Source organism: Emys orbicularis, chromosome 1 (genome assembly GCF_028017835.1).
Source record: "Emys orbicularis isolate rEmyOrb1 chromosome 1, rEmyOrb1.hap1, whole genome shotgun sequence".
NCBI lineage: Eukaryota > Metazoa > Chordata > Testudines > Emydidae > Emys > Emys orbicularis.
Window position 1 is genome coordinate 255959327 of NC_088683.1, and position 26057 is coordinate 255985383.

Sequence of the window (26057 nt, forward strand, 5' to 3'; positions counted from 1 at the left end):
ATGGGAAGGAAAGGACAGACTTTATGGATAGATTCACTAGCACATCTAGAAAAAGCAAGCAGAATTTCTACAGAGAAACTTAGATACTTTAATGCTTAGGCATTGATCATGCCAACTCTGTCATACATGCTTAACTTTGTGCACATGAGTAGTCCTGTTGAAGTCAACTGCATAAGCGTTTGCAGGTTTAGGGCCTTATGGTCCCCCTTAGGAACCATTATGCTAGGAGAGCTGTTCATAATGCTCAGTTTGGTAGAAAAGTTTGTGCTAGTGCAAAATTTAAAGCTTTTGTATCTGTAAAAACAATATCACAGTCCTGAAGATCAGATAAGGTTTCTTCATAGAAGGAAAACAGGCAAAAGTGACGAGGCACGCTGTCATAGCTAACAAGGAAAAGTGCCAATGCAGCAAGTACATGTTGTAAACTTTGTCAGAAGGTACCCGATCTGTGAGTAAAGTAAATATTTAACATCTATAAAGTTGCTTAAACTAAGGCGTTACCAAGTAAATATTGTCCAACTGAAGAATGGAGACACCAAGAATTGTGTATGCAACACCTTTTGCAAAGCCTCAAAGAAGTTAGAAGCTGTGTATGCAAGTACAATTCTGAAATACTCAGGGGCTGAGACACAATAAATGGGAGCAGATGCTGACATCCAGAGGAGACTGGGCAGGAGAGGGACCAAATGATGTACTGTAATTTTTTGTTTTCTGGAATCTTCCTTTGGGATCTATGTTTAATTATAGTAGTGCTCTACTAGTCTGTACTATGGGCTTCATTTGTTAATCCTGGACATATTTCTCAACATTGCAGCATATATTATTATAAATTGATTTTTAAAAATTGTTTTTTTCTGAATTCTGAATAATATTGCATGACTTTAACCATTAATACATCGTGTCATGTTCTCACTAAAAATGACATTTAGTCCCACGTTTTGCTATATAATGAATGAGACTTGCTGGCTAGCTCCAAAACTCTATTAAGAGAGTATAGAAATCCATTAAGAATTTATTTCGTTCTAGGAGGCAGTGTGAACAAAAGAGGTGTGCAGTGACCTAAAATGCTTTTGCTGTGTATAATAGGAGCAATGTATGTGTGTCCTGACAGAGCCAAGGGAATGACATATGCTGATAAAATGCAAGAAAAATGGAAAGTTAATGTAAGGAACTATTAATAACTCAGATGAGTATTAAATCTTTTAACAGAATACTGTTGAAGGTTTTTTTTAATACTGTAGCTTTAATGAATCTGTCTCCCAGTCTTGTGCCCAGCCAGGACAATAGGGAGGTCTGTTTTAAACAAAAAAACTACTGGCTTTCAGCCTATTAATTAGAATTAGTGATTTATTTTTAAGTCTACATCTGCAGTGCTTGCTGCATCTGTCAGTATGACTCATGCTTCGGTAGATTTGACTGGGCGGATGGAGTTTAAGTGTCTCGGGGTGAAAAATCTGTGTTAGTACGATAGACCTGTCACTGCACAAATAATGTTGATAGATGCTTGTAGTTCTTATACACAATTCTTTAACCACATAATTGGATAGAAAAAAACTGAAAGGGTTGCTGTTAAGTCTGAGGTGTTTCTCTGTTTAAACTAGTAGGATTCAAGGGAAGCTACTTAAGTCTCTAAACAGATTTTTATGTTAAAAATGATATTTTTATCCATTGTTGAATTTGGCCTAACTGTAGGAAAAATCATTTGTTTTTCTGTTGATCTAGCTAGATCATTCTTCTGTATATCATAATCAGGAGGAAATGGATATTCAGTATTAACAGATAATAAACATCACAAACCCACCTCAAAAGCTTAGTTACTACCAATTGTCTTAATCAGTTTTGGATTTGAGATTTTTGTTTGGAGAAAGTGGAGGAGTTGGATGTGAGGTTTTCATTTTAAAGTAATTAATTCAAAGAGCTGATTTAACGTGCATTGGAGAATACATGGTCTATAACTTCCTCACTGTTACCTTTGCTCATCCTTCTATCTGTCTCTTGTTTTATACAGTAAAAGCTGTTTTATCCGGCACTTCACCAACCAGAAAGCTGTATAAACATTTCTGATCTTCATTGAAAGTCCAGTTTATAGTCTGGTTGGCATGGGGCTGGCAGGGGGTTGGGGTGCGGGAGGGTGTGTGGCGTGTGGGCTTAGGGAGGGAGTTTGGGTGCAGAGGAGGGGAGGGGGGCTTGGGTCACGGGAAAGGGTGCAGGGTGCCAGATCTGTCACTCATCTCGGGTGGCTCCCCACAAGCGGCGACCTGTCCGGGCTGTTTCTAGGCGGAAGCGCGGCAGGGCATTTAATATTAATGGAATAAATCAAAGTGGTATAGTGCCTAGAGATGTAGCTTAGTGCATACACACAGATGCAGCCTAACAAAGGCAAGTGTAGTCAGCATTCAGGGTATGAAGTAAAAACAACTTGCTACTTTGAGATACCAATACTAACTCTTCTTATTTCCCCAGCCCCTTCTATGGAGAAGACTTTTACTGTGAAATTCCTCGGAGTTTTCGTCACCTGTCATTTTACATTTTTGATAGAGATGTTTTCCGAAGGGATTCCATCATAGGTATGTGTTTATAAAATGCTTATTTTCATTATAGTTGTAATCCTTCAGGATTTCCCATGTTCATCAAACTATAAGCAACTATATGAATTCAGGTCTTAGAATGGGCAGTAATGATAGTGATTGATATACCTTTTTTTTCTTTCGTGGTGTGTTTTTTCTCTCCTATATATTACATGCTATATAGGAGTCTAGGAAATACAAATAAATTGATGGGGAAGATTATTACAGTTTAATCAAAATATACAGTAAGTATTACAGCATTATGTTAAAGTTAGCAGCATCATTTATAATCATGTGATTTTATGTAGGACTTTGGGATGTACCTGGCCTTTTGTGGACCCCTGCTGGAGTCTTACTATACCCCACCCCAGGAAGGAGCAGCAGAGATGGGTCCTCCCAGCTTGCCTAGAGAGGCCTTGTGGAAGCAGCCAATCCGAGCCCAGCAGGCTCAGATAAAAGCAACTGCAGGGCTTTAGCTGGTCAGTTCCTGGTTGGGACCAGAGGGGCAAGAAAGGGTGCTCTTCTCTGGCTAAAGGAGCTCAACTGGCTGGATTTACTAGACCTGGGAGTGAGAGGACCTGTCAAGTTTAACCCTGAGGTAATAGGTGAAGGTAAAGGGAGCAGGAGAGAAGAGGCCCAGGGAATGCAGCAGTATGCAAGGTCCCTAGGTTGGAACCTGGAGTTGTGGGTGACTCTGGGTTCCCCCACTGGCCACTAGAAAAGTGGCCTAAGTCCCAAGAAGGGGACAATGCTTCTTTAGAAGCCGGAATGAAGGGTGGGGCCTAGCGATGGGGCTGAAGACCCTGGTGAGGGCAGACAGTTTGTTTGACTTTCTCTGCCCTGGAAGGGGTTCATCCATTTTGACTGTGTGATTTGGCTGGAGGACTGAGCCACTGAAGGCCCACCTAGTGAGGTCAGCAACCTACCGGGGGTGCCAGGAGGAGGAAAAAGATTACAGTACCACACCCACCCTCAAAGAGGCACTCAAGGTGAGTGCTGCCATTACAGGCCTTTAATCTCAAAAAAATCCTCAAATACTTTAAAAAGTATCTGCATGTAGCATCACTAAAATACTACCACCTTTGGAGTAGGAGGCAATAGCTAATGGGTCACATAGTATAAGAGTAGTAGGGGAAGGAGAAATTTCACCCAGAACATCAGGGCAAACCCTTACTTGTGCAAAGTCCCATGAGATTTTTTCAGTGTCCATGCAAAGTAGACAAGACCTCTGCTTGTAGGGTCATGTTTGAAAACTCGACGTGTAGTAAACTCAGTAGCACTTAATTTATCTGCTTCAGGGCTTGTCTATATGGCCTCTTAGTGCAAAGCAAACTGGAGCATTCTGCACCTGATTTAGTCTGACATGCACTAAGTGGCTGCATGGACCCTGCTGCCATTCACTAACAGTTCCGTAGAGTTCTTTGATTTTTTCCTGTTTCAAACAAGTATAGGTCAAAGTGCACTATGTTACTGTGCAGCAGCAGGGTCCACATGGCAAGTGAGTGTTTGGGAGGTTAGTAGGGTTGCCAACCCTCCCGGTATCAGGCTATCTCAAAGAGATTTTAGGCCGCTAAAAGTCTGGCAGTGCAGAGGGGCTAAGGCAGGCTCCCTACCTGCCCTGGCTCTGCGCCACTCCCGGAAGCAGCCAGCACATCCCTGTGGCACCTGCCGGGGGGCAAGGGTCACCGCACTCTGCCCGCACCCCGAACACCGACTCCATAGCTCCCATTGGCCGGGAATTGCAGCCAATGGGAGCTGCAGAGGCAGTGCCTGCAGGCAGGGGCTGTGCATGGAGCCCCCTGTTCCATGCCCCCACCTGCAAGGACATGCCGGCCACTTCTGGGAGCGGCGGGGGGTCAGGGCAGGCAAGGAGCCTGCCTTAGCCTCGCTGTGCCACCGACCAGGAGCTACCTGAGGTAAGCGCTGCCCAGCCGGAGCCCACACCCCTTACACCCTCCCATGCCCCACCCTCCTGCCCCAGCCCTGAGCCCCTCTGCACCCAAACTCCCTCCCAGAGCCTGCGCCCCCCTCCAGCACCCCAACCCCCCGCCCCACCCAGAGCCCCCTCCTGCACCCAAACTCCTTCCCAGAGCTTGCACCCCCCTCCTGCACCCAAACTCCTTCCCTCACCCCCTCCTGCAGCCCAATCCCTTGCCCTAGCCCAGAGTCTCCCCCCAGAGCCCGCACCCTTTCCCACACTCCAACCCTGTCCCCCAGAACTCAGCTTCCTCCAACACCCAAACTCTCTCCTAGAGCTTGCACCCCGCACCCTCTCCTACACCCCAACCCCCTGTCCCAGGCTCAGCACGGAGCCCCCTCCCACACTCCAAACCCCTTGACCCCAGCCCAGAGCTCCTGCAACGGAACCCCCTGCCCTAGCCGGGTGAAAGTGAGTGAGGGTGGGGGAGAGCGAGCAATGGAGGGAGGGGAGAATGGAGTGAGTGGAGCGGGGCCTCAGGGAAGGGGCAGGGCAGCAAGTGTGTTTGGGTTTGTGTGATTAGACAGTTGGCAACCCTGGAGGTTAGTGTGCTGTAGGTTTACAGCCTGGCTGGCTGAGTGGTAACTGCCATCTAGACAACCAGTTAGAAGGATAATGAGCTTCCTCAAGCCTTCATGATGATGAGGAGGAGGGGGGAGGAGATTTAAAACCCTTTCAATCAGTCATATAAATGTCAAAATGTATTTGTTTTAGGACAGGGTTTTTTTTTTTCAAACTTTTTTATTTGTGGACCCCTACAAAATTTCAAATGGAGGTGCGGACCCCTTTGGAACTCTTAGACATAGTCTTTGGACTCCCCGGGGGTCTGCAGACCACAGGTTGAAAACCACTGTAACGACAACCTTTCACAGATCCCTTCGACACTGTGGGCCCCTCGGTTGAAAACCACTGTTTTAGGAGCACAGACATTTTTCATTATCCTTGCAACGTTATTTTTTATTTTTAAGTTTTAGATGGTTTTGTTTTAATAGTCTTGATCCTTTTTTCAACAGTTTGACAAAATCATACATTATCTTTATTGTAAACAACAATGTTCCAGCTTAGTAAATCTGTAGTTCTCAATGAAGAATGCATGCTTTGCTAAGTTTGGGGAGGGTGGAGAAATAGTTACCAAAAAAGTGAGAATATGCTGTACAAATGCAGTATGCAGTCATGCTTAGTGTGCATATAGAGTGAATCTATCTAGCTACCCACACACTTCTTCTCAGTATAGTTATTTCAGCATGCAGTCACTGAATTCTTTTATTATTAAAAAAAAAAAGGAAAGACCTCAAAACGGCACAGTTATGATTTGATATTTTACACAGGGTGCATTGATTTAAATCAAAGCAAATTAAATCACTGCGTTTAATCATGATTTAAATCAGCAAGCAGGAAACATGGATTTAAATAATTGATTTTAATCTTGTTTTGCAGTTGTGCTTTCCTAAAGAAAAGGTTGATTCTCATTGATTAGTAACTATTAAAATATGTTCACTTATAACTAAATATAGCCTTTTCACTAAATTTGGTATTTTTTGCTAGGCAGATACATATCTATACATATTTATTTAAGTGTGTACATAGCTTAACACATTTATTCAGATTCTTAATTTTTACATTTTTTTTAATATGTTAATAAATGGTAAATGATGCATTTCTTATTTACTCATGAGTTGTGTTGAGCTCTGTTTGGATGGAAATGCAATAAAAATACACAAAACAGCTTTTTTATTAATTACATAAAACTAGCTTAAATAGGCTGGGTACATAAGAGAAATAGCTTACGAAAATACATTTTGCATTTAAAACTAACTGAAGTTTTTTAGATAGTTGAATTAGTATGACCTGAACTAATGGTTTCTGGTCCCTCAAGATTTTAGAGCTGGTAGGGATTATCTTTCACAGCTAGTTTATATTCAAGCTTCCCTGCTTTTTCAACTCCCAATCAGTTTCTTAACTTTGAATGAACTTGTCGTTGAACAGAATTAGTTGGGTAAACTGAAATGAAGAAAATATTGTCGCTACACCTGCAGAAGAGGCTACTGCTGTCAAAAGCTGGTTTAGCACTTCAACAAACTCTGGTCTAGGTGCTTAGCTAGTGACTTCTACCATTCAGTGGTTTGACTTCTTTGACAACTTTAGCAGAAAACATATACCACTTAAATTGTTTAAATTAAATGTTTATTTAATAGATTATATTAAGTTTATGCCTTAACATAGTTGTTATAATTTAAAATTACATTTTAAATAGGTTTATTTTTAAAAAGAAATGTGTGTATATTTTAAATTTAAAAAAATCAATTTTATCCACTGATTTTTACATACAAACAAGCCAGGGATCTGAGTTATGGTGGCGGGGGTCGCTCTGCTCACGCGTGCCGCAGCTCCTTTATAGCTCAAAGCCGTATTGTATGTACAGCATGTAGCATTTTTTTACCACGTATTAATAGAAAGTACTAACTATGAAAGGACATACTTGGGTGAAGGATGTGGAAACTATAGCTTCGAAGTCTGTTCTGTGGGTGTGAAATTTTGACTAAACCTGTATTTAGTTTCTTCTTGGGTACTTTATACTATGCTAATTCTTCTAGGGCCTGATCCAGAGTCCGCTGTGTCTTTAAATCAGGGGTGGGCAAACTATGGCCCACTGGCCACATCTGGGCCGCCAGCCGATTTAATCCGGCCCTCGAGCTCCCGCTGGGGAGTGGGGTCTGGGGCTTGCCCTGCTCCCACGCTCCAGCCGCCGAGCAGGGTCGGGGGCCACTCTGCTCATGCGTGCCGCAGCTCCCGGAAGCAGCGGCATGTCACACCTCCAACTCCTGTGTTTAGGGGCGCCAGGGGGCTCTGCGCGCTGCCCCCCGTCTGCAGGCACTGCCCCCCGTCCGCAGGCGCTGCCCCCACAGCTCCCATTGCTTGGGAACTGCAGCCAATGGGAGCTGCAGGGGCGGTGCCTGTGGACAGAGCAGCATGTGGAGCTGCCAGACCGCGCCTCCGCCTAGGAACCGGAGTGGGGACATGGCGCTGCTTCTGGGAGCTGCTTGAAGTAAGCACCGCCTGCACCCCTGACCCCCTCCTGTGCCCCAACCCCCTGCCCCAGCCCTGATCCCTCTCCCACCCTCCAAACCCCCCCAAACCCCTCATCCCCAACCCTATCCCAGAGCCTGCACCCCCATCCAAAGCCTTCACCCCTCCTGCCCCAGCCCGGTGCCCCCACCCACACCCTAAACGCCTCATTTCTGCACCCCCCATGCCCCAACCCTGATCCCCCTCCCGCCCTCTGAACCCCTTGGTCCCAGCCTGGAGCAGCCTCCTACACCTCAAACCCTCATCCCCAGCCCCACCCCTTACAACTTGACAGCTAACAAAAACTGCAAAGTCCTGGTTTAGATATGGCAAGATGTAGTTATCTCTGTTTAGCTGGTCAGGGTGAACACTATGGTACAATTACTACTTGCCTTGGTTATACCAGGATTTTGCAATTTGTGTTAATTATCACATTGTAAAAACACACTTCTCCCCACTGCCCCCAAGCAAACATACCTGTTCTGAAGACAAGTGCAAGAGTGCAGAAACATGATGCATTACATGCTGTGATGGTATAGATGTCCAGGTAGGGATAGGAAGGAAAAATGAAAATTTGTTGGTTAGTGTATTGTTCAAAATAAAAGTTCCAGAACTAACTCAACAGTAGAGAATAAATTAATTATGTCAGTAACCCAGAATCCTGTGCCTGCGGTCAGATATGGAAGGAGGGCCAGGGAGGCTGAGCGCATCGTGAAGTGGCTATTTACAGTTATTTGAGTAGTTGCTTCCCAACCAGAATCTTTAAAGGCAAAGTTAAGCCATGGGTGCTAATATTATAAAGGGTAGTCCTTTAGCAGGCAACAAAAGGGCCCATCTTTTTAAATGACATTTGAAAGGTATAGATGATGATTTAGAGAGCACTTTGCGCTACATATAACTATATTTAAGGATCCTACTTAAAGAGGTTTTTGGAGGCCAGCTTTCAGGATTACATCCCACTGAAAGAGATCACGGTTGGAATAGCTATTTTCTTTCTTTATAGAAGAATTTATTGTCTTACTTTTTCTTTTCAGAAAAAAGACAGGGCACTATAGAGCTGGTTTGTTATATTCTGCAACCATGAGACCTTTCTTTTCCCAAAGCTGATGTAGAATTACTCATGTACATCCAATAAGAAGTAAACTTTTATTGAGAAAGAAATAAGGGGTGTCCTCTTCCATCCAGTGAGACCGATGGGTATATTTCAGGCCAACAGTGAAAATCACATTTTTGTTAGGTAACTTTGGACACTAAAATATAGTTCAATTATTGCTTACAGAGCTTGTGAACTTGACTGTCTATTTCCTGTCTGATAGGATAGATTTGACATCTTTTTGTTTTGGGGTTTTAGAGAGGGCTAAGTGCGTACATCCCAGAATGCTGAGAGGTGGGGGGTTTTAGGTGGTATGCTGTCAGAGTTCCTTTTGAATAAATAATACTTGGTGGGGCTTTTATTTACTGTAATATTAATTGTCAAGGTGCTAGAGCTTTGAATAGGTGTCTTTTTTTTATTCAAATTTGAAATATTTATATTTCTACCTTGGCCTGTTGTGACAGTGAATTCTCCAGCATCAAAGGTAGAAGTGTAACTTACACATTGTGTAGCAGCGATGAAGTCTTGAGCCAGCAAAAACAAAAAGGAAAAAAAGTCAGATATTTTCTTCCTATTTATAAGACATCTGTGAACAAAAACAAACCAGAAGGATAAACACTTATGCAGTGGACAAATTTTAGAGCAACAATGCAGTACGTTTTTGGCACTGGCGGATGGAAGGGTCATAATGATAAACACATTTGTGGGTTTGCATGTTTCATTATTGTGTCTGCATTTTCCTGACACTAACTTGCTAAGTCATTCAGGATCTTGTTAGCTAAATTGATGATAAAGCTGTGAACAGCTGTGCCTTGGATGTATCTTGCATGCCAGGTGGAATGCAGCATGTAATAAAGACAGAAATGCAAGGCTTGATTGGGCTGAAACATGAAATGTTTCTATTTTTACATATACGTATATGTAATGTGTGTGTAAATGCACACAGTTTATTATGAAAATAAACCGGTTATGTCAAACTGTCCTTGGACATTGTGTATCCTTGCTTTGACTTGAGGGATGTTACCCTGGTATAACCTATTGGTTTTTAAAGCATGTTGAAATACTTTGAGTAAGAAACAGGTTTCAGAGTGGTAGCCGTGTTAGTCTGTATCAGCAAAAACAACGAGGAGTCCTTGTGGCACCTTAGAGACTAACAAATTTATTTGGGCATAAGCTTTCATGGGCTAGAACCCACTTCATCAGATGCATGAAGTGAAAAATACAGGAGCAAGTATAAATACATGAAAGGATGGGGGTTGCTTTACCAAGTGTGAGGTCAGTAGGAAAGATACGACTGCAAATGAAACTGATTCTGTTCTCATTAGGGTTTATTTTTTGTGTAAGAAAAACCAGAATAGCTTTTCTTCCCTTTAAAATAAAATAAGCTCTTTTTCTCCCATTTCCATCACACATACACTCCTCAAAGAATTTGGATGAGAGTGGTAAAGCAAAGAAGAAAATCAGGATGATTGTAATATATGGAACAATTGTCATCAAACTCTTCAAATAGGAAAAGGATTTGGGGGATTACACGTGGAAAAATCATTGAGACCAGTGCACCTCAGCAGTAATAAGTGAACCAGACAGGGCTGGCTCCAGGTACCAGCTGAGCAAGCAGGTGCTTGGGACGGCCAAGGGGAAGGGGTGGCACGTCGGGCTCTTCGGCAATTCGGCGGAGGGTCCCTGTCCCTCTCGGAGGGAAGGACCTGCCACCGAAGAAGAAAGTGGCGCGGTGGAGCTGCCGCTGATCGCGATCGCGGGTTTTTTTGTTTGTTTGTTTGTGTTTTTTCCCCCGCTTGGGGCGGCAAAAACCCTGGAGCCAGCCCTGGAACCAGATATGTCTGGGCACAGTGGCAGGAAGAGAGCAGTATCACTGTCTTAATACTCTGTGTAAGGAAATTGTAAATACACATTCTCCTTTGAGTGCCCTCTGCATATTCCCACTCATGGGATGCTCCAACTGGTGCAGCCTGAAAGGTAGAATTCTAGCTAGCAGTAGCTGTTGGAGCACTCATGCGCCTCCCTCTCCCCTCCCTGCAATGAAAGTGAAGAGTTCCAGGGTGAGGATATAAAAGGGGCATGATGCTGCAGCTGCCTCAGTTCCTTCTAACTGGAACCAGGTGAACAGTTTGTGTGAAGCTCAGGAATCCTTCTGGATGCGTGATTAGATTTAGATCTTAGTTGGTAAGTATTTAAATGTTATTAGTTAATATTTTAGTGATTGGTAATATAGTTAGTTACTTGGATAGAACCAAAGAAGAAATCCTTTTTCAAAAGATGTTTCTTGTCCGGTGCATTCCCTGCGTTGGATATGCATGCTAGATGCCAGGCACGTTTAAGTGAAGGACACTTGCCCTCCAAGTGTTCAATATGCTCTGTTTACAACGAGAGCAAAGACAGACAGACAGAATAGGCTTCAAGCAATCCTGTTACAAGAACCACTGTCAACAAAACCATCTGGAACCAGGAAAGGACATGGTTCCAGAAGAGCCCACAGGCCTGCACCAGCGCTGGATGAGACTGCCACTCAATCACTAATGCTGAAAAACCCAGAGTTAAAGATCAGAAAAAGAAACCCTTTGAAGGTGTCAGCCTTCTATGTTTAGAGCCATTCCTTTTAATAAAGACTTGACTGGCAAGACAAGTCTGAGGGTATGTCTACACTACGAAATTAGGTCGAATTAATAGAAGCCGGTTTTATAGAAATCGGTTGTATACAGCCGATTGTGTGTGTCCCCACATAAAATGCTCTAAGTGCTCTAGTCGGCGGACCGCGTCCACAGTACCGAGGCTAGCGTCGACTTCCGGAGCATTGCACTATGGGTAGCTATCCCACAGTTACCGCAGTCTCCGCCGCCCATTGGAATTCTGGGTTGAGATCCCAATGCCCGAATGATGCAAAACAGTGTCGCGGGGGGTTCTGGGTACATGTCGTCAGGCCCCTCCCCCTCCGTCAGAGCAACGCAGACAATAGATTCGCACCTTTTTACCTGGGTTACCTGTGCAGACAACATACCACGGCAAGCATGGAGCCCGCTCAGCTCACCGTCACCATATGTCATCTGGGTGCCGGCAGACGTGGGACTGCATTGCTACGCAGCAGCAGCAGCAGCTAACTGCCTTTTGGCGGTAGACGGTGCAGCATGACTGGTAGCCTTCATCGGCGATCTGGGTGCTGGCAGCCGTGGGGCTGGCAGCCGTAGGGCTGCATTGCACCAGCCCCTTGCCTTTTGGCAGTAGATGGTGTATTACGACTGGGAGCCGCGGAGGTCGTAGTTACCTATTACAAGTTGGATCATCGCACATTAGCAGAGTCTTCCCTGAGCAGCAGATCGTGCAATAGGCCTGAAGGCCATCGTCATCATACAGGAAAAATGTGGCTATCAGTCTTAGTACACTAACTGCCAAGCGCCCAGTATTTGCTGCCAAGCACCCAGAAGATGCCGAGGGCTATCAGTCATGCTTTACCGTCGTCTTAAGATGTAAAAAATAGATTTGTTCTGTATTCATTTGCTTCCCCCTCCCTCCGTCAAATCAACGGCCTGCTAAACCCAGGCTTTTGAGTTCAGTCTTTGGGGGGCGGGGGCATTCTGTGTGACAGTAGTTTGTGTTTCTCCCTGATGCACAGCCACCTTTGTTGATTTTAATTCCCTGTACCTGTACGCCATGTCGTCACTCGCCCCTCCCTCCCTCCCTCCTTCCCCTGGTCCGTCAGATACTAGTTTCACGCCTTTTTTCAGACCAGACGCCATAGCTAGCACTGGGATCATGGAGCCCGCTCAGATCACCGCGGCAATTATGAGCACTATGAACACCATGCGCATTGTCCTGGAGTATATGCAGAGCCAGAACATGCCAAAGCTAAACCAGGACCAGTCGAGGAGGCGATTGCAGCGCGGCGATGAGAGTGATGAGGAAATTGACATGGACATAGACCTCTCACAAGGCACAGGCCCCAGCAATGTGGAAATCATGGTGTTACTGGGGCAGGTTCATGCCATGGAACGCCGATTCTGGGCCCGGGAAACAAGCACAGACTGGTGGGATCGCATCGTGCTGCAGCTGTGGGACGATTCCCAGTGGCTGCGAAACTTTCGCATGCGTAAGGGCACTTTCATGGAACTTTGTGACTTGCTTTCCCCTGCCCTGAAGCGCCAGAATACCAGGATGAGAGCAGCCCTCACAGTTGAGAAGCGAGTGGCGATAGCCCTGTGGAAGCTTGCAACGCCAGACAGCTACCAGTCAGTCGGGAATCAATTTGGAGTGGGCAAATCTACTGTGGGGGCTGCTGTGATCCAAGTTGCCAGGGCAATGAAAGACCTGGTGATATCAAGGGTAGTGACTCTGGGAAACGTGCAGGCCATAGTGGATGGCTTTGCTGCAATGGGATTCCCAAACTGTGGTGGGGCCATAGACGGAACCCATATCCCTATCTTGGCACCGGAGCACCAAGCCACCGAGTACATAAACCGCAAGGGGTACTTTTCAATGCTGCTGCAAGCCCTGGTGGATCACAAGGGACGTTTCACCAACATCAATGTGGGATGGCCGGGAAAGGTACATGATGCTCGCGTCTTCAGGCACTCTGCTCTGTTTCGAAAGCTGGAGGAAGGGACTTTCTTCCCGGACCAGAAAATAACCATTGGGGATGTTGAAATGCCTATCGTGATTCTTGGGGACCCAGCCTACCCCTTAATGCCATGGCTCATAAAGCCGTACACAGGCAGCCTGGACAGGAGTCGGGACCTGTTCAACTACAGGCTGAGCAAGTGCCGAATGGTGGTGGAATGTGCATTTGGACGTTTAAAAGCGCGCTGGCGCAGCTTACTGACTCGCTCAGACCTTAGCGAAAAGAATATCCCCATTGTTATTGCTGCTTGCTGTGCGCTCCACAATATCTGTGAGAGTAAGGGGGAGACATTTATGGCAGGGTGGGAGGTTGAGGCAAATCGCCTGGCCGCTGATTACGCGCAGCCAGACACCAGGGCGGTTAGAGGAGCACAGCATGGCGCAGTGCGCATCAGAGAAGCTTTGAAAACGAGTTTTTTGTGACTGGCCAGGCTACGGTGTGAAACTTCTGTTTGTTTCTCCTTGATGAACTCTCCGCCCCCCCCCCCCGGTTCACTCTACTTCCCTGTAAGCCAACCACCCCACCCTCCCCTTCCCCCTTCGAGCACCGCTTGCAGAGGCAATAAAGTCATTGTTACTTCACATTCATGCATTCTTTATTAATTCATCCCACAACTAGGGGGATAATTGCAAAGGTAGCCCGGGATGGGTGGGGGAGGAGGGAAGGAAAAGGACACACTGCAGTTTAAAACTTTATCTCTTATTGAAGGCCAGCCTTCTGATGCTAGGGCAATCATCTGGGGTGGAGTGACTGGGTGGCCGGAGGCCCCCCCACCGTGTTCTTGGGCGTCTGGGTGAGGAGGCTATGGAACTTGGGGAGGAGGGCTGTTGGTTACACAGGGGCTGTAGCGGCGGTCTCTGCTCCTGCTGCCTTTCCTGCAGCTCAACCATACGCTGGAGCATATCAGTTTGATGCTCCAGCAGCCGGAGCATCGACTCTTGCCTTCTGTCTGCAAGCTGACGCCACCTATCATCTTTAGCCCGCAACTTGCTCTGTTCATCCCGCGATTCAGCACGCCACCTCTCCTCTCGTTCATATTGTGCTTTTCTGTAATCAGTCATTGACTGCCTCCACGCATTCTGCTGTGCTCTGTCAGCATGGGAGGACATCTGTAGCTCTGTGAACATGTCATCACGCGTCCTACGTTTTCTCTTTCTAATCTTCACTCTCCTCTGTGAAGGAGAAACATTTGCAGCTGGTGGAGGAGAAGGGAGAAGTGGTTAAAAAAAGACACATTTTAGAGAACAATGGGTACACTCTTTCACGTTAAATTTTGCTGTTCACATTACACAGCACATGTGCTTTCGTTACAAGGTCGCATTTTTCCTCTTACATTGAGGGCCTGCCGGTTTGGTGTGAGAGATCACTCACGCAGTGCCAGGCCACAGATTTCAGCTTGCAGGCAGCCATGGTAAGACACAGTCTTTTGGCTTTTTTAACCTTCTTAACATGTGGGAATGGTTTCAAACAGTAGTGCTCTCATTTCCCATACCAAGCACCCGTTGGGTTGGCCATTTAAAATGGGTTTGCAATGTAAAAGGAGGGGCTGCGCTTTCAGGGTTAACATGCAGCACAAACCCAACTAACTCCCCTCCCCCACACACCCAATTCTCTGGGATGATCACTTCACCCCTCCCCCCCACCGCGTGGCTAACAGCGGGGAATATTTCTGTTCAGCAGAGCAGGAACGGGCACCTCTGAATGACCCCTTAATAAAATCGCCCCATTTCAACCAGGTGACCGTGAATGATATCACTCTCCTGAGGATAACAAAGAGCGATAAGGAATGGATGTTGTCTGCATGCCAGCAAACACCGGGACCATACGCTGCCATGCTTTGTTATGCAATGATTCCAGACTACGTGCTACTGGCCTGGCGTGGTAAAGTGTCCTACCATGGCGGACGGGATAAGGCAGCCCTCCCCAGAAACCTTTTGCAAAGGCTTTGGGAGTACATCCAGAAGAGTTTTCTGGAGATGTCCCTGGAGGATTTCCGCTCCATCCCCATACACGTTAACAGACTTTTCCAGTAGCTGTACTGGCCGCGATTGCCAGGGCAAATTAATCATTAATCATTAAACACGCTTGCTTTTAAACCATGTGTAATATTTACAAAGGTACACTCACCAGAGGTCCCCTGTGTGCCCTCAGGGTCTGGGAGCACGCCTTGGGTGAGTTCGGGGGTTACTGGTTCCAGGTCCAGGGTGATAAACATATCCTGGCTGTTGGGGAAACCGGTTTCTCCGCTTCCTTGCGGCTGTGAGCTATCTACATTTTCTCCATCCTCATCTTCCTCGTACCCCGAACCTGCTTCCCTGTGTGTTTCTCCAGTGAGGGAGTCATAGCACACGGTTGGGGTAGTGGTGGCTGCACCCCCTAGAATGGCATGCAGCTCCGCGTAGAAGCGGCATGTTTGCGGCTCTGCCCCGGACCTTCCGTTTGCTTCTCTGGCTTTGTGGTAGGCTTGCCTTAGCTCCTTAATTTTCACGCGGCACTGCTGTGCGTCCCTGTTATGGCCTCTGTCCTTCATGGCCTTGGAGACCTTTTCTAATATTTTGCCATTTCGTTTACTGCTTCGGAGTTCAGCCAGCAGTGATTCGTCTCCCCATATGGCGAGCAGATCCCGTACCTCCCGTTCTGTCCATGCTGGAGCTCTTTTGCAATCCTGGGACTCCATCATGGTTACCTGTGCTGATGAGCTCTGCGTGGTCACCTGTGCTCTCCACGCTGAGCAAACAGGAAATGAAATTCAAACGTTCGCGGGGCTTTTCCTGTCTACCTGGCCAGTGCATCTGAGTTGAGAGCGCTGTCCAGAGCGGTCACAATGAAGCACTGTGGGATAGCTCCCGGAGGCCAATAACGTCGAATTCCGTCCACACTACCCCAATTCCGACCCCCTAAGGCCGATTTTATCGCTAATCCCCTCGTCGGAGGTGGAGTAAAGAAACCAGTTTAAAGGGCCCTTTAAGTCGAAAGAAAGGGCTTCGTCGTGTGAACGTGTCCAGGCTTAATTCGATTTAATGCGGCTAAAGTCGACCTAAACTTGTAGTGTAGACCAGGCCTGAGTTTTCAGTCCTCAGTGGTGTTGGCTTCTTTTAGAAGAGCCAATCCGCAGGAGAAAAGCCCTTCTTAACAAAATATGTTTAAAAAGCTGAAAAGTGATATCTATCTTCACGGAAAGGTGAGGAAACATTCTTCCTTAGACCTGACACACTCCGAACCAGATGAGCCGATTCCAAAATTTAGGCTTGAGAAACTGGTGAAATGAGGGAGTATTGAGGCACCAGAGGCTGGTAATAGTGCGGCACCGCAGCAGATAGTCGCACAGGTTCACAGATTGGATCTATCCTCTGTTGGGCCATAGATCAAGTGAGCTATATTGATGGAACAAGAAGAGCTTTTACTACAGCAGACTCAGATATGTTTTTCTCTAGTAAGGAGAGATCATGTAGAGGAGTTGAGAATTTCTCCTCTCCTGCCACCACCTAAAACGCCTTTGAATTCTCTGGAGAGGAATTTTTCTCCAATTTCCTTTGTTCAGCAAAGGGTATTACTGTCTCCAGTTCTGTCTGAACCAAGAATTACCTCTGATTGGAGGAAGAATATGGATCGCAGAACGGTTCTGCAGAAGGTATATTATGAACAAAGATACCCATATGCCTCAGATCTGTTCGGGCAAAGATATCTATATCTATAAATTGTAATCCTGTCTGAATTGAATCAAAGAAAACCTATTCCCATACATAGGGAATAAGAAGGTAAGGTGCCAGAGAAAGCCAGCGTAGCCATCAAACCCAAGGTGTTATTTGCCAGTCAGGCCAGAAACCCGTATTCGGATCCGATTTTTTATATAACGCTGGCTTTCTCTGGCACCTTACCTTCTTATTCCCTATGTATGGGAATAGGTTTTCTTTGATTCAATTCAGACAGGATTACAATTACCGGATCCAAAAGAACCTAGAAGTCCTGCTAAATCTCCTACAGCAGGGTGGGAATTTTTATCAGAAAAGGAGGAATTACTGGAGTTCAGGGAATCAGATCCAGACTCTGGAGGAATGACATCCCAGAATGTAGGGGACAAGTTAGCCTTGTCACCTTAAGATGATGTGGTGCCATTCCATGAGTTAGTGGAGTCTATGGCGAATACAATGGATATTCCCTCATTTACAATTGAGGAATCACCCCATCCCATTTTTGATATACTGGGAGCAGCTACTAGACCAGTGGTCCCCAAAATTTTCAGGGTTGCACACCCCCTTACCTCTGTGCGCGTCCCGTTCTCTCCCCCCCTCCCCCGGAGCCGGAGGTGGGGGGGACGCAGACGGAGTAAGGGGGCCGAGGCTGGGTGTGGGGCCACAGCCGGGCCACGGTCAGGGACCGAGGCTGGGGGTGAGGCTGGGCACAGTGCTACGGTTGGGGGCAGGGCTAGAGCAGAGTTGGGTGTGGAGTGGGGCTGGGTGGTGCTCCCTCTCTGCTCCCTGTGTGGGCTGGCCTAAGCCCCACCACCTCCCTCGAATGTTCCTCTGCACCCGTATAGGGGGGTGCACCCCAGTTAGGGGACATCTGTACTAGACCAAAGTTACACTTCCCTTATTGGAAGGGCTGTGCCCACCAGCAAAGACAATCTGGAGCAATCCTCCATCTTCTCAGCCTGTATCAAAGAAGGCTGATAGATTGTCCCACTTACCTTAGGACAGTTTGGCCATCTTCCACACCCACCTGGCTCCCAATTCATTGGTTGTAGAAGTGGCTTTGCAAAGATCTAACAGTGCTCCACTACAATCCACTCCATCTGGTGAAGGGAAAAAACTAGATGTCATTGGCAGGAAAAGTTGTTCTTCTACCACTTTAGCCATGCATATTTCAAATTATGAGTCTGTCATGGCAAGGTACCAGTACCCTCTGTGGTGGGGAAATGTTATTCGTCAATACTTTACATGAAGATCTTAAGAGATTAGCAAATGCTCTACTCAAGGAAGGCTAGAACATTGCTAAATGCAAATGGAGAGCAGCATTTGACTCTTCAGATGCTTTGGCTAGAGCAGTAGCTTCAGCCACCATTTTAAGAAGGCATGCATGGCTCAAATCAGTAGGCCTGCCTCATGAGATGAAAATGAGGATTGAAGACCTTCCTTTTGAAAGGTTCTATTTAGTGTACAAATAGACAAAACACTAGAAAAGATGAAAAATGTGATATCTGCAACTAGATCTATGGGCTTCTTTACAATGAATAAGAGATCATCTCTAGCTTCAAATTTTAGATATCAAAGACAATATATGTCTTCTATGTCGATTCCTCACTGATAACGGAGGAGGAATTATTATCCTCAGCTTCAGTATCATGCCTCTCAACATCAACAGCACAGGAAGAAGTCTTATAAGTCTCATAATAAGGGGAAGAATTCCACAACTTCTTCATCTGTGATTCCTACAAGGTCTCAGATGTGTGACATAAGGCTTTAGAGTTACAAACCAGCCCAGTTGGACATTGTTTACCCTCAGTTTGGGAATCACTTGTCCGAATTTTACCACAAATGGGAATTAATAACATCAGATAGATGGATCCTGGAAGTTATTGCATGCAGGTACACTATTCAGTTCAAGATGTTCCTCTGATGGGATCCCTGGGGGTGCAGCCTGGGACTGTGAGACCACTGTGCCCCCTTATTTCTCCAGCCTAGGCTCTCTCTCACAATGCTTTGCTAGTGACAAGCAGCAAACCCCTCCAGGTGCTGTTATCATTCAGCACAACAGCATGTGGAGCCCCACATCCAGCTAGATTGCACGAATGCTCCCAGAGCCACTCATGAATCACACAAAGAAAGGCACCAGCCGAATCCCCCCAGCTCCCAGCCTTGTACCTCAGGAATATACTGTCTTGCACTGCTCAAGACCCTTTCCTGAGCAGTGCAAGTTTATTAATTGGTTCACCACTTCATCAATGGAAAGTGGATATACACCAGCCTTTGTAAACCTGAGCAGATTTGCCAAACACTTCAGGAAAATTTACTGGTAAAGATCAACAGTAAAACAAGTTTACTGATTACAAAAGATAGATTATAAGTGATAGGCAAAAAGTCAGAATGGTTACCAAAAGAAAATGTAAGCACACAGTCTAAACCTTAACCCTTATCACACTAGACAGTATTTAGATCAAGCAGTGTTCTCACCCCACTGGATCTTACAGTCCTTAATATACAGGTTTGTCTCATAAACCTGCTCCAGTCTCCTCTGTTGGAGTCTTCAGTCTTCTGAGTGTTCTTGTTGCTTGCAGCATAGGTGGGGGCAGGAGGAGAAAAGGCAAAGCATGGGGCCACTGTGTTCTATTTTATACTCTTAGTTCATGTGCTTGGAGAACACAAGTTCAGGCATGTCTGGTGGGCATTGCTGAGTCACCAGGGAAGGTTGAGCAATTCCCCTGGTGTGGCCTTGTACAAGTGAGTCGTTGAATTGTAACTCCTTTGCAGGACAATGGCTGTTGATGGTTGTTTGACACCCGCCTGGGCATTGGTGATCTCCCTTGTCCTTGTTTCAGGGGATCTAATATCTGGGTGACTCCCCAACTCACAGCATATTTTAGTGACAACCATACAACAAATTCTCATAACTTCATATGCATTAATGATATACAATTTAGATAGAACAGTGGATTTCAACAGATCATAACCTTTCCCATGAAACCTCACATGGCATGCTTTATATGAAATAGCACAATTATATATAGATGAGGAATATGTGGGCTACAGGGCGCTCCCCCGAGGTATAAAGTGTGTCAGTTCCCTACCCCTCCAACAACTGACCTCTGTCATCCCTGGTCAAGGATCATGCTCCCCTTGATTTGGTAAGAGCAGAGGTCTAATCTCTAGTGGATTTAGGTGCAGTAGAAGTGGTATTACCAGATCAGAGAGGAAGAGGTTGTTGACTCGTGTTATTTTTCTAATTTCAAAAAAGGATGGGGGCCTTTGCCCTCTTTTGGATTTAAGAAAATTAAACACCTATATAAAGAAATTTTGTTTCAGCATGTTATCTCTCCCTTCTATAATCCTTTCTGTTTCCCTTCAGGATTGGTTTGCAGCTATGGATTTAAAAGACGCATATTTCCATACATCAATAAGACCTTATAATCAGAAATATCTGAGTTTTATAGTGGGGGAGGACCATTTTCAGAACAAGGTCCTCCTTTTTGGGTTGTCTACAGCACCCAGGGTATTTACAAAATTCCTGTATGTAGTAGAAGCGTTCCTAAGAAGGCAGGGGATGTTTGTATATCTGTACCTGGACGATTGGTTAATAAAAGTGTCATCCAAGGAAGACACCCTACTGCATGTAAAACATGTTTTCCTCTTTGCCAGTCTGGGATTATAAATAAATTGAGAGAAATCCATTTTAATCCCATCCCGAAGGATACTCTCTATTGGGCGGAATACTAGATTCAACTATGCCAAAAGCTTTCCTTCCAGAGGAGAAATTTATAAAAGTAAAAATGTCTATAAATCGCCTTTTTCAATGCCCACAACAACCAATACTTTTTTTTCTACGGTTGCTGGGTCTATTGGTGTCAACCATGCCAATGAAGCCATATGTTCATCCTCAGATGAGGGAACTTCAGCACTGATTACCAGTAAATTACAGACTAGGGACATGTATTGCAAACTAGTAATTCCACCCCAGGTTTTAGCACCACTAACATGGTGAGCAAATGTTCAAAATGTAATGAAGGATATGCCTTTCAGTTCCCTTCCTCCACAGGTAATACTTACCTCTGATGTATCCACACTGGGATAGGGGACACATTTGAACAACAGGCTGTTAATCAGAGCCTCATTGGTCAACAACTGAAAAGGATCTACACATCAGTGGCTTAGAGCTGAGAGCAACACGATTGATTTAAAGTCATTTCTACCTCAGGTCAAACACGAGGTAGTTCAGGTGGTAACAGACAATATGATAGCATTATATTATCTGAACAAGTAAGGGGGTGGAGGACACTTATTCCCTACTGTTATGCATGGAGTCAAAGAAACTTTGGAACTGGTATATAGATTGTCATCATCCAATAGCAATCCATGAAGCAGGGAAGTAAAACCCGCTTGCAGATTATCTGAGCAGGTCAACATGTCACATGCATGAGCAGTCTTTGAAGGACTGAATAGTAAAACATCCTTTCAGTTTAGGGGGGGGACTCCCATAATAGACCTCTTTGCATCCAGCAGCACCAGGAAGTATCAGAAATTTTGCTCAAGCACAGCTGGAGACAGGGAATCAATACTGGATGTCTTTCTAATACATTGGGGTCAGGGCTTAATGTATGCTTCCCCCTTATTTTCCCTCATGCAGAAAGTGATAAACAAGGTCAGACGGGCAAGGATTAAGTAATTTTAATAATGCCAACGTGGCCCAGATGACAATGGTATCTAGACTTAATTCACCAGTGAAGAGGGCTAATGGAGCCTCTGGCACTGGAGTTGTCACAATATCACAGAATGGTTTATCACCCTGATCTTCAGTCTCTTCATCTTAAAGAGTGGGGAATAGGATTCTGGGAGTGTCAGAAAACAGTTTTGTTACAGGTGCAAAATGTATTGTTGCATTCCAGGAAATAGTCCACACAGAAGTGTTATAGTCATAAATGGAAAAGATTTTTATTGTGGATTTCCATTTATGATATATATCCATATACAGCACCAGTTAGTTATGTTTTACAATATTTATTATACCTTAAAAAAACAACAGGTCTTTCACTATCTTCAGTAAAGGTTAATCTCTCAACCATATTAGCATATCACATACCTGTGGGGAGGAAATAAATTTTTACTAACGATGTAGTTAAAAGGTTCTTAAAGGGTCTAAATAATTTATACTCGCCAATAAGATGCTCTATGCCATCTTGGGATTTAAACTTAGTGCTTTCACATTTGATGAGACCTCTCTTTGAGCGTTTAGGAAACTATAATTTATTTTATTTGTTTGTTAAGACAATGTTTTTAATACCCTTCACCTCTGCAATGCTTATAAGGCTTATAAGCGAACTACATGCATTAATCGCTGATCTGCCATTTACTGTTTTTCATACATGCCCAAAGTTTTTTTTTACCAAAAGTGGTGTCTGATTTTCATATAAAGCAGTCTATAATTTTACTATTTTTTCCCCAAACCCTAATCATATGATGGAGAGGCTATATTACATACTCTAGATGTTAGAAGGGCTCTAGCCCTTTATTTAGATAGGACTAAACAATTTAGACAGCACCAAAATTTATTGCTTATGAAAGAAAGAATGAGGGGAAACTATTTCTGTATAAATGCTTTCAAGATAAGTTATATTATGTGTTAAAGTATCTTATGAATTGAAAGGGTTGTCCCTTCCTCAGGGAGTTAGAACACTGTCTACTAGATCAAAGGCAGCCTCTATGGCTTTTTCTAGACACTTTTCCTCTAATAGAAATATGTAGAGCTGTTCTGTTCACACTTCCACTAAACTCTACTGCTTAGATTTAGAATCTAGTTCTGATGCAAGATTTGGCAAAGCAGTCATGCAGTCTCTATTTAATTAGGACTTTGTCGTCTCACCATCCTGGGTCAGACTACTGCTTTACTAATCTATCCCAGGAGTGGGAATATACAGAGAATGCTTGAAAGAGAACTGAAGGTTACTTACCTGTAAGTGAGGGTCTTAGAGACAGACTCTGCAAATTCACACTTCCCACCTGCCTGCCTCTCCCTGCTACCTCAGACTCCTACTTACTAAAAGGGCTTAGGGGTGGTAGGGGAAGGAACTGAAAATCCTCACTCTGGGACGCTCAATGTTCACTGAAGGGACGGGCGAGGGAGGCGTGTGAGCGCTCCAATGGCTAGAATTCTACCATTTAGGCTGTACCAATCAGAGCATCCCATGAGTGTGAATATGCAGAGTCCATCTCCAAGAACCTCAGTTACAGATAAGTAACCTTCATTTAATTTACAGTTAGTTTTGAGTATGTTGGGTATTCCCTTTGGTGGAAATATTAAATGAGAGAAAATAACGAATGCAAAAAAGGCAGATAAGGGCAGTGCTTTGTAGCAGAAAGCTTCTCCCTTAATCTAGCCAAATCCTGAAAAGAATGACTGAAGAAAAACATCTCCACTTTAGGCCCCCAGCTGGTATTCTCATGGGCATGTAATGAGCAGCTCAGGATGCAGACCTGTGACCTTGAGTGTACAGATCAGTTAAAAACAGGAAACATGCCACCTCATCAGATCATTTAGCACAACACTAAGAGAATAGTTAATCCTGTATACCCTTCATGTGACCGATACACAATTATTTATCCTCTGTTTCAATCAAAAGTGTAGGGGAAATGATGACAAGATTCTATTTATTCTGGAAACTTATACCCCTAACTCTAACCTGAGGACTCTTATTTGAAGCAAGTTTTTTTTTTTTTTTTTTTTTTTTTGCTAAGTGTTTGCACATACACATGCTGGAACCTGGATATAACAAAATCTTGTGTATAATGAAGTGCTTTTTGAGGTGGGGAGAATGACTTCACTGTGGGCCAAATCCTGGCCCTCTCCTACATGAGAAAGGAGCTCTTACTCCCAAATAGAACCTCTCTGTGCTGTCTGATTGACTGGTGGGTTATGCTCGTGTGGTAGTGGGCAAGGAGGTGGTGCTTAGATGTTGTGTTCAGGTAAGCTGTTACCTGGAGGGGCAAGGAACTCATGCAAATAAACCTAACGTTGTTCTGTGAAAATCCTTCCTCTCTGCTGGAGGCGGAGTTTCTCTCTCCATCTGTGTTGACATGTTTGCTGAACAGCTGTGCCTTTCTCAGATGAATACTTTCAAAGCTGAGGGGATGCAAATCTTTAGAATTGTTACGGTTTGGTATTGAGGAAACCCACAAAGTCCTCATTTCGAAGTCCTCATTCTGATATTTGAATTCCACGAGCCGTTTGCTCTTGACTTGAAGGAAGACAAAAAAAGAATTCTATGCTAAACCAAACATCATATTAGGTAAGCAGCGGGAAGTTTTATCTAGAGCAATAAATCCCTACTAGGAGAAATCAAGATTATAGGAGGAGAGAACTAATTCTGCCTTTATCATGCACTGGACAGAAGTAGCTTATGGGAAGTAGAAAGATGTAACTGTCATCCACTAGACACATAAGGGAGTAATAAAATAGTGAACAAATATAATAAATATAGCCACCATACAAATAAAGGAAACAGATAACTGAGTTACACAAAAACAGTCTTTAAGAAATCAGCTCATAAATTAGAATTAGCCTGAGATATAAATTGTTGTACAGTCTATTCAATTACATTTACACTTAGAAATTTATACTTATAAGAAGGAAAATAGGTATAGTTTGTTTGGATTATATACAGAATATATTAATACACAAAAATTATTGTGCAACAGTGTTTACATAACTGACACACAACCGCAAGATCAAGGAAATGAAAAGTTACGCTACCTAACAATACCTACGCTCTACTTCTCCACTCTCAGGCCCACAACTTACCCATTACCACAGCCTTAACGCTGTCCCTTCAACTTCTCATTTTTCGCACGCCCTTTTACCAAAGTACCCAACACTAATAGTTGTTCATGTTTGGGACAGCAGTTTCTTGTATTTGGCAAAGGAAGTGCTGAAAGTCTGGACCCCTAGTGAGGGAAAAGTTAAGATTGTGGTGTGGTCTGAGGTGTGTTGAATTAATTTAAATGGAATAAATGGGCCCAAAGGAGTCAAAGTTATTAACATTAACAACCTTTCCAGTTTTAAACAAGGCGCAGGGTTCCACGTACAGACACCTCAGCTTGCTTAGGAGATGGCAAACACCACTACAAATCCTTTTAAGCTTTTATTAAAGATACAGAAAAAAGAAGGAAAACAATTAAAGCATTTGAACTGTAAAGTATGAAGTAAAACTTTCATGTTAACAATATCCCTTTAGCTGTAGAGAATATTTAGAAGGAAAGAAACCCTGCTTGACTGGCTCTTAGATGGTATTAAACATGGTAATAAATGTACTTTTGGGGGTGGGGAAGAGATAAAGTTAGTTAGGATGGGCTGGAGCTGTTGCTGAAGTCTGTTCCTGTTTCCTAAAAGACAAAACAAGACAAATACACACAAGAGGGGAGAGAAAAGAATAACAAAGACAGAAAATGTAGCTTCTATGTTTGTTGCTAACAGTCCCTTGCAACCTCACTTCTGGAAAAACATAGACACAATGCCTGAATTGCATTTGTGTCCCCAACAAAGCAGCAGTTTACTGATCAAAACAGTTGTACCTCCATATTAACCCACTTGGTGCTGGATGAATGAATCCATGGTCCAAAAATATTTATACTGTAGTTGCATACTATAGCCCTGATCCTGCAATTGGACCTGTGCAGGCTGGCCCTTCTGGAGCTCAAAAGAAGTCGTCCGAACTCTGCACAGATCCAGTTGGAGAATTAGGGCCTGTATAATGTGTCGGCATTTGTGCTGTTAATATTCTGATGTAAACTAAATTGCCCAAGAGCTTTCTATGGGAAAGTTCCATGAAATGAAGGTGACTATGAATGGAATTGGCCGATGAAAGCGTGCCAAGGACATTGCTTGTGAGGTAATTGTTACATGCAGAGTCTGGCTAGAGAATTTCTACACTGGATTAAAAGAGTATCATAAGCGAAAGTGAACAAACAATTTCAAATGAGAATCCAAAGAAGTTTTTGGGAGGTCACATGTGGATTTACT

At 44.4% G+C, this 26057-nt stretch overlaps 1 protein-coding gene across 1 annotated transcript in view; it reads left to right on the forward strand.

Annotated features, from left to right (window-relative positions):
- Positions 1-26057, forward strand: part of RASA3 (RAS p21 protein activator 3) — a 201074-nt gene that overhangs the window by 77539 nt on the left and 97478 nt on the right. The window contains exon 3 of the mRNA XM_065405324.1: positions 2464-2567. Within this exon, the coding sequence (XP_065261396.1) occupies positions 2464-2567 (104 nt within the window). The remainder of the gene's footprint in view (positions 1-2463; positions 2568-26057) is intronic.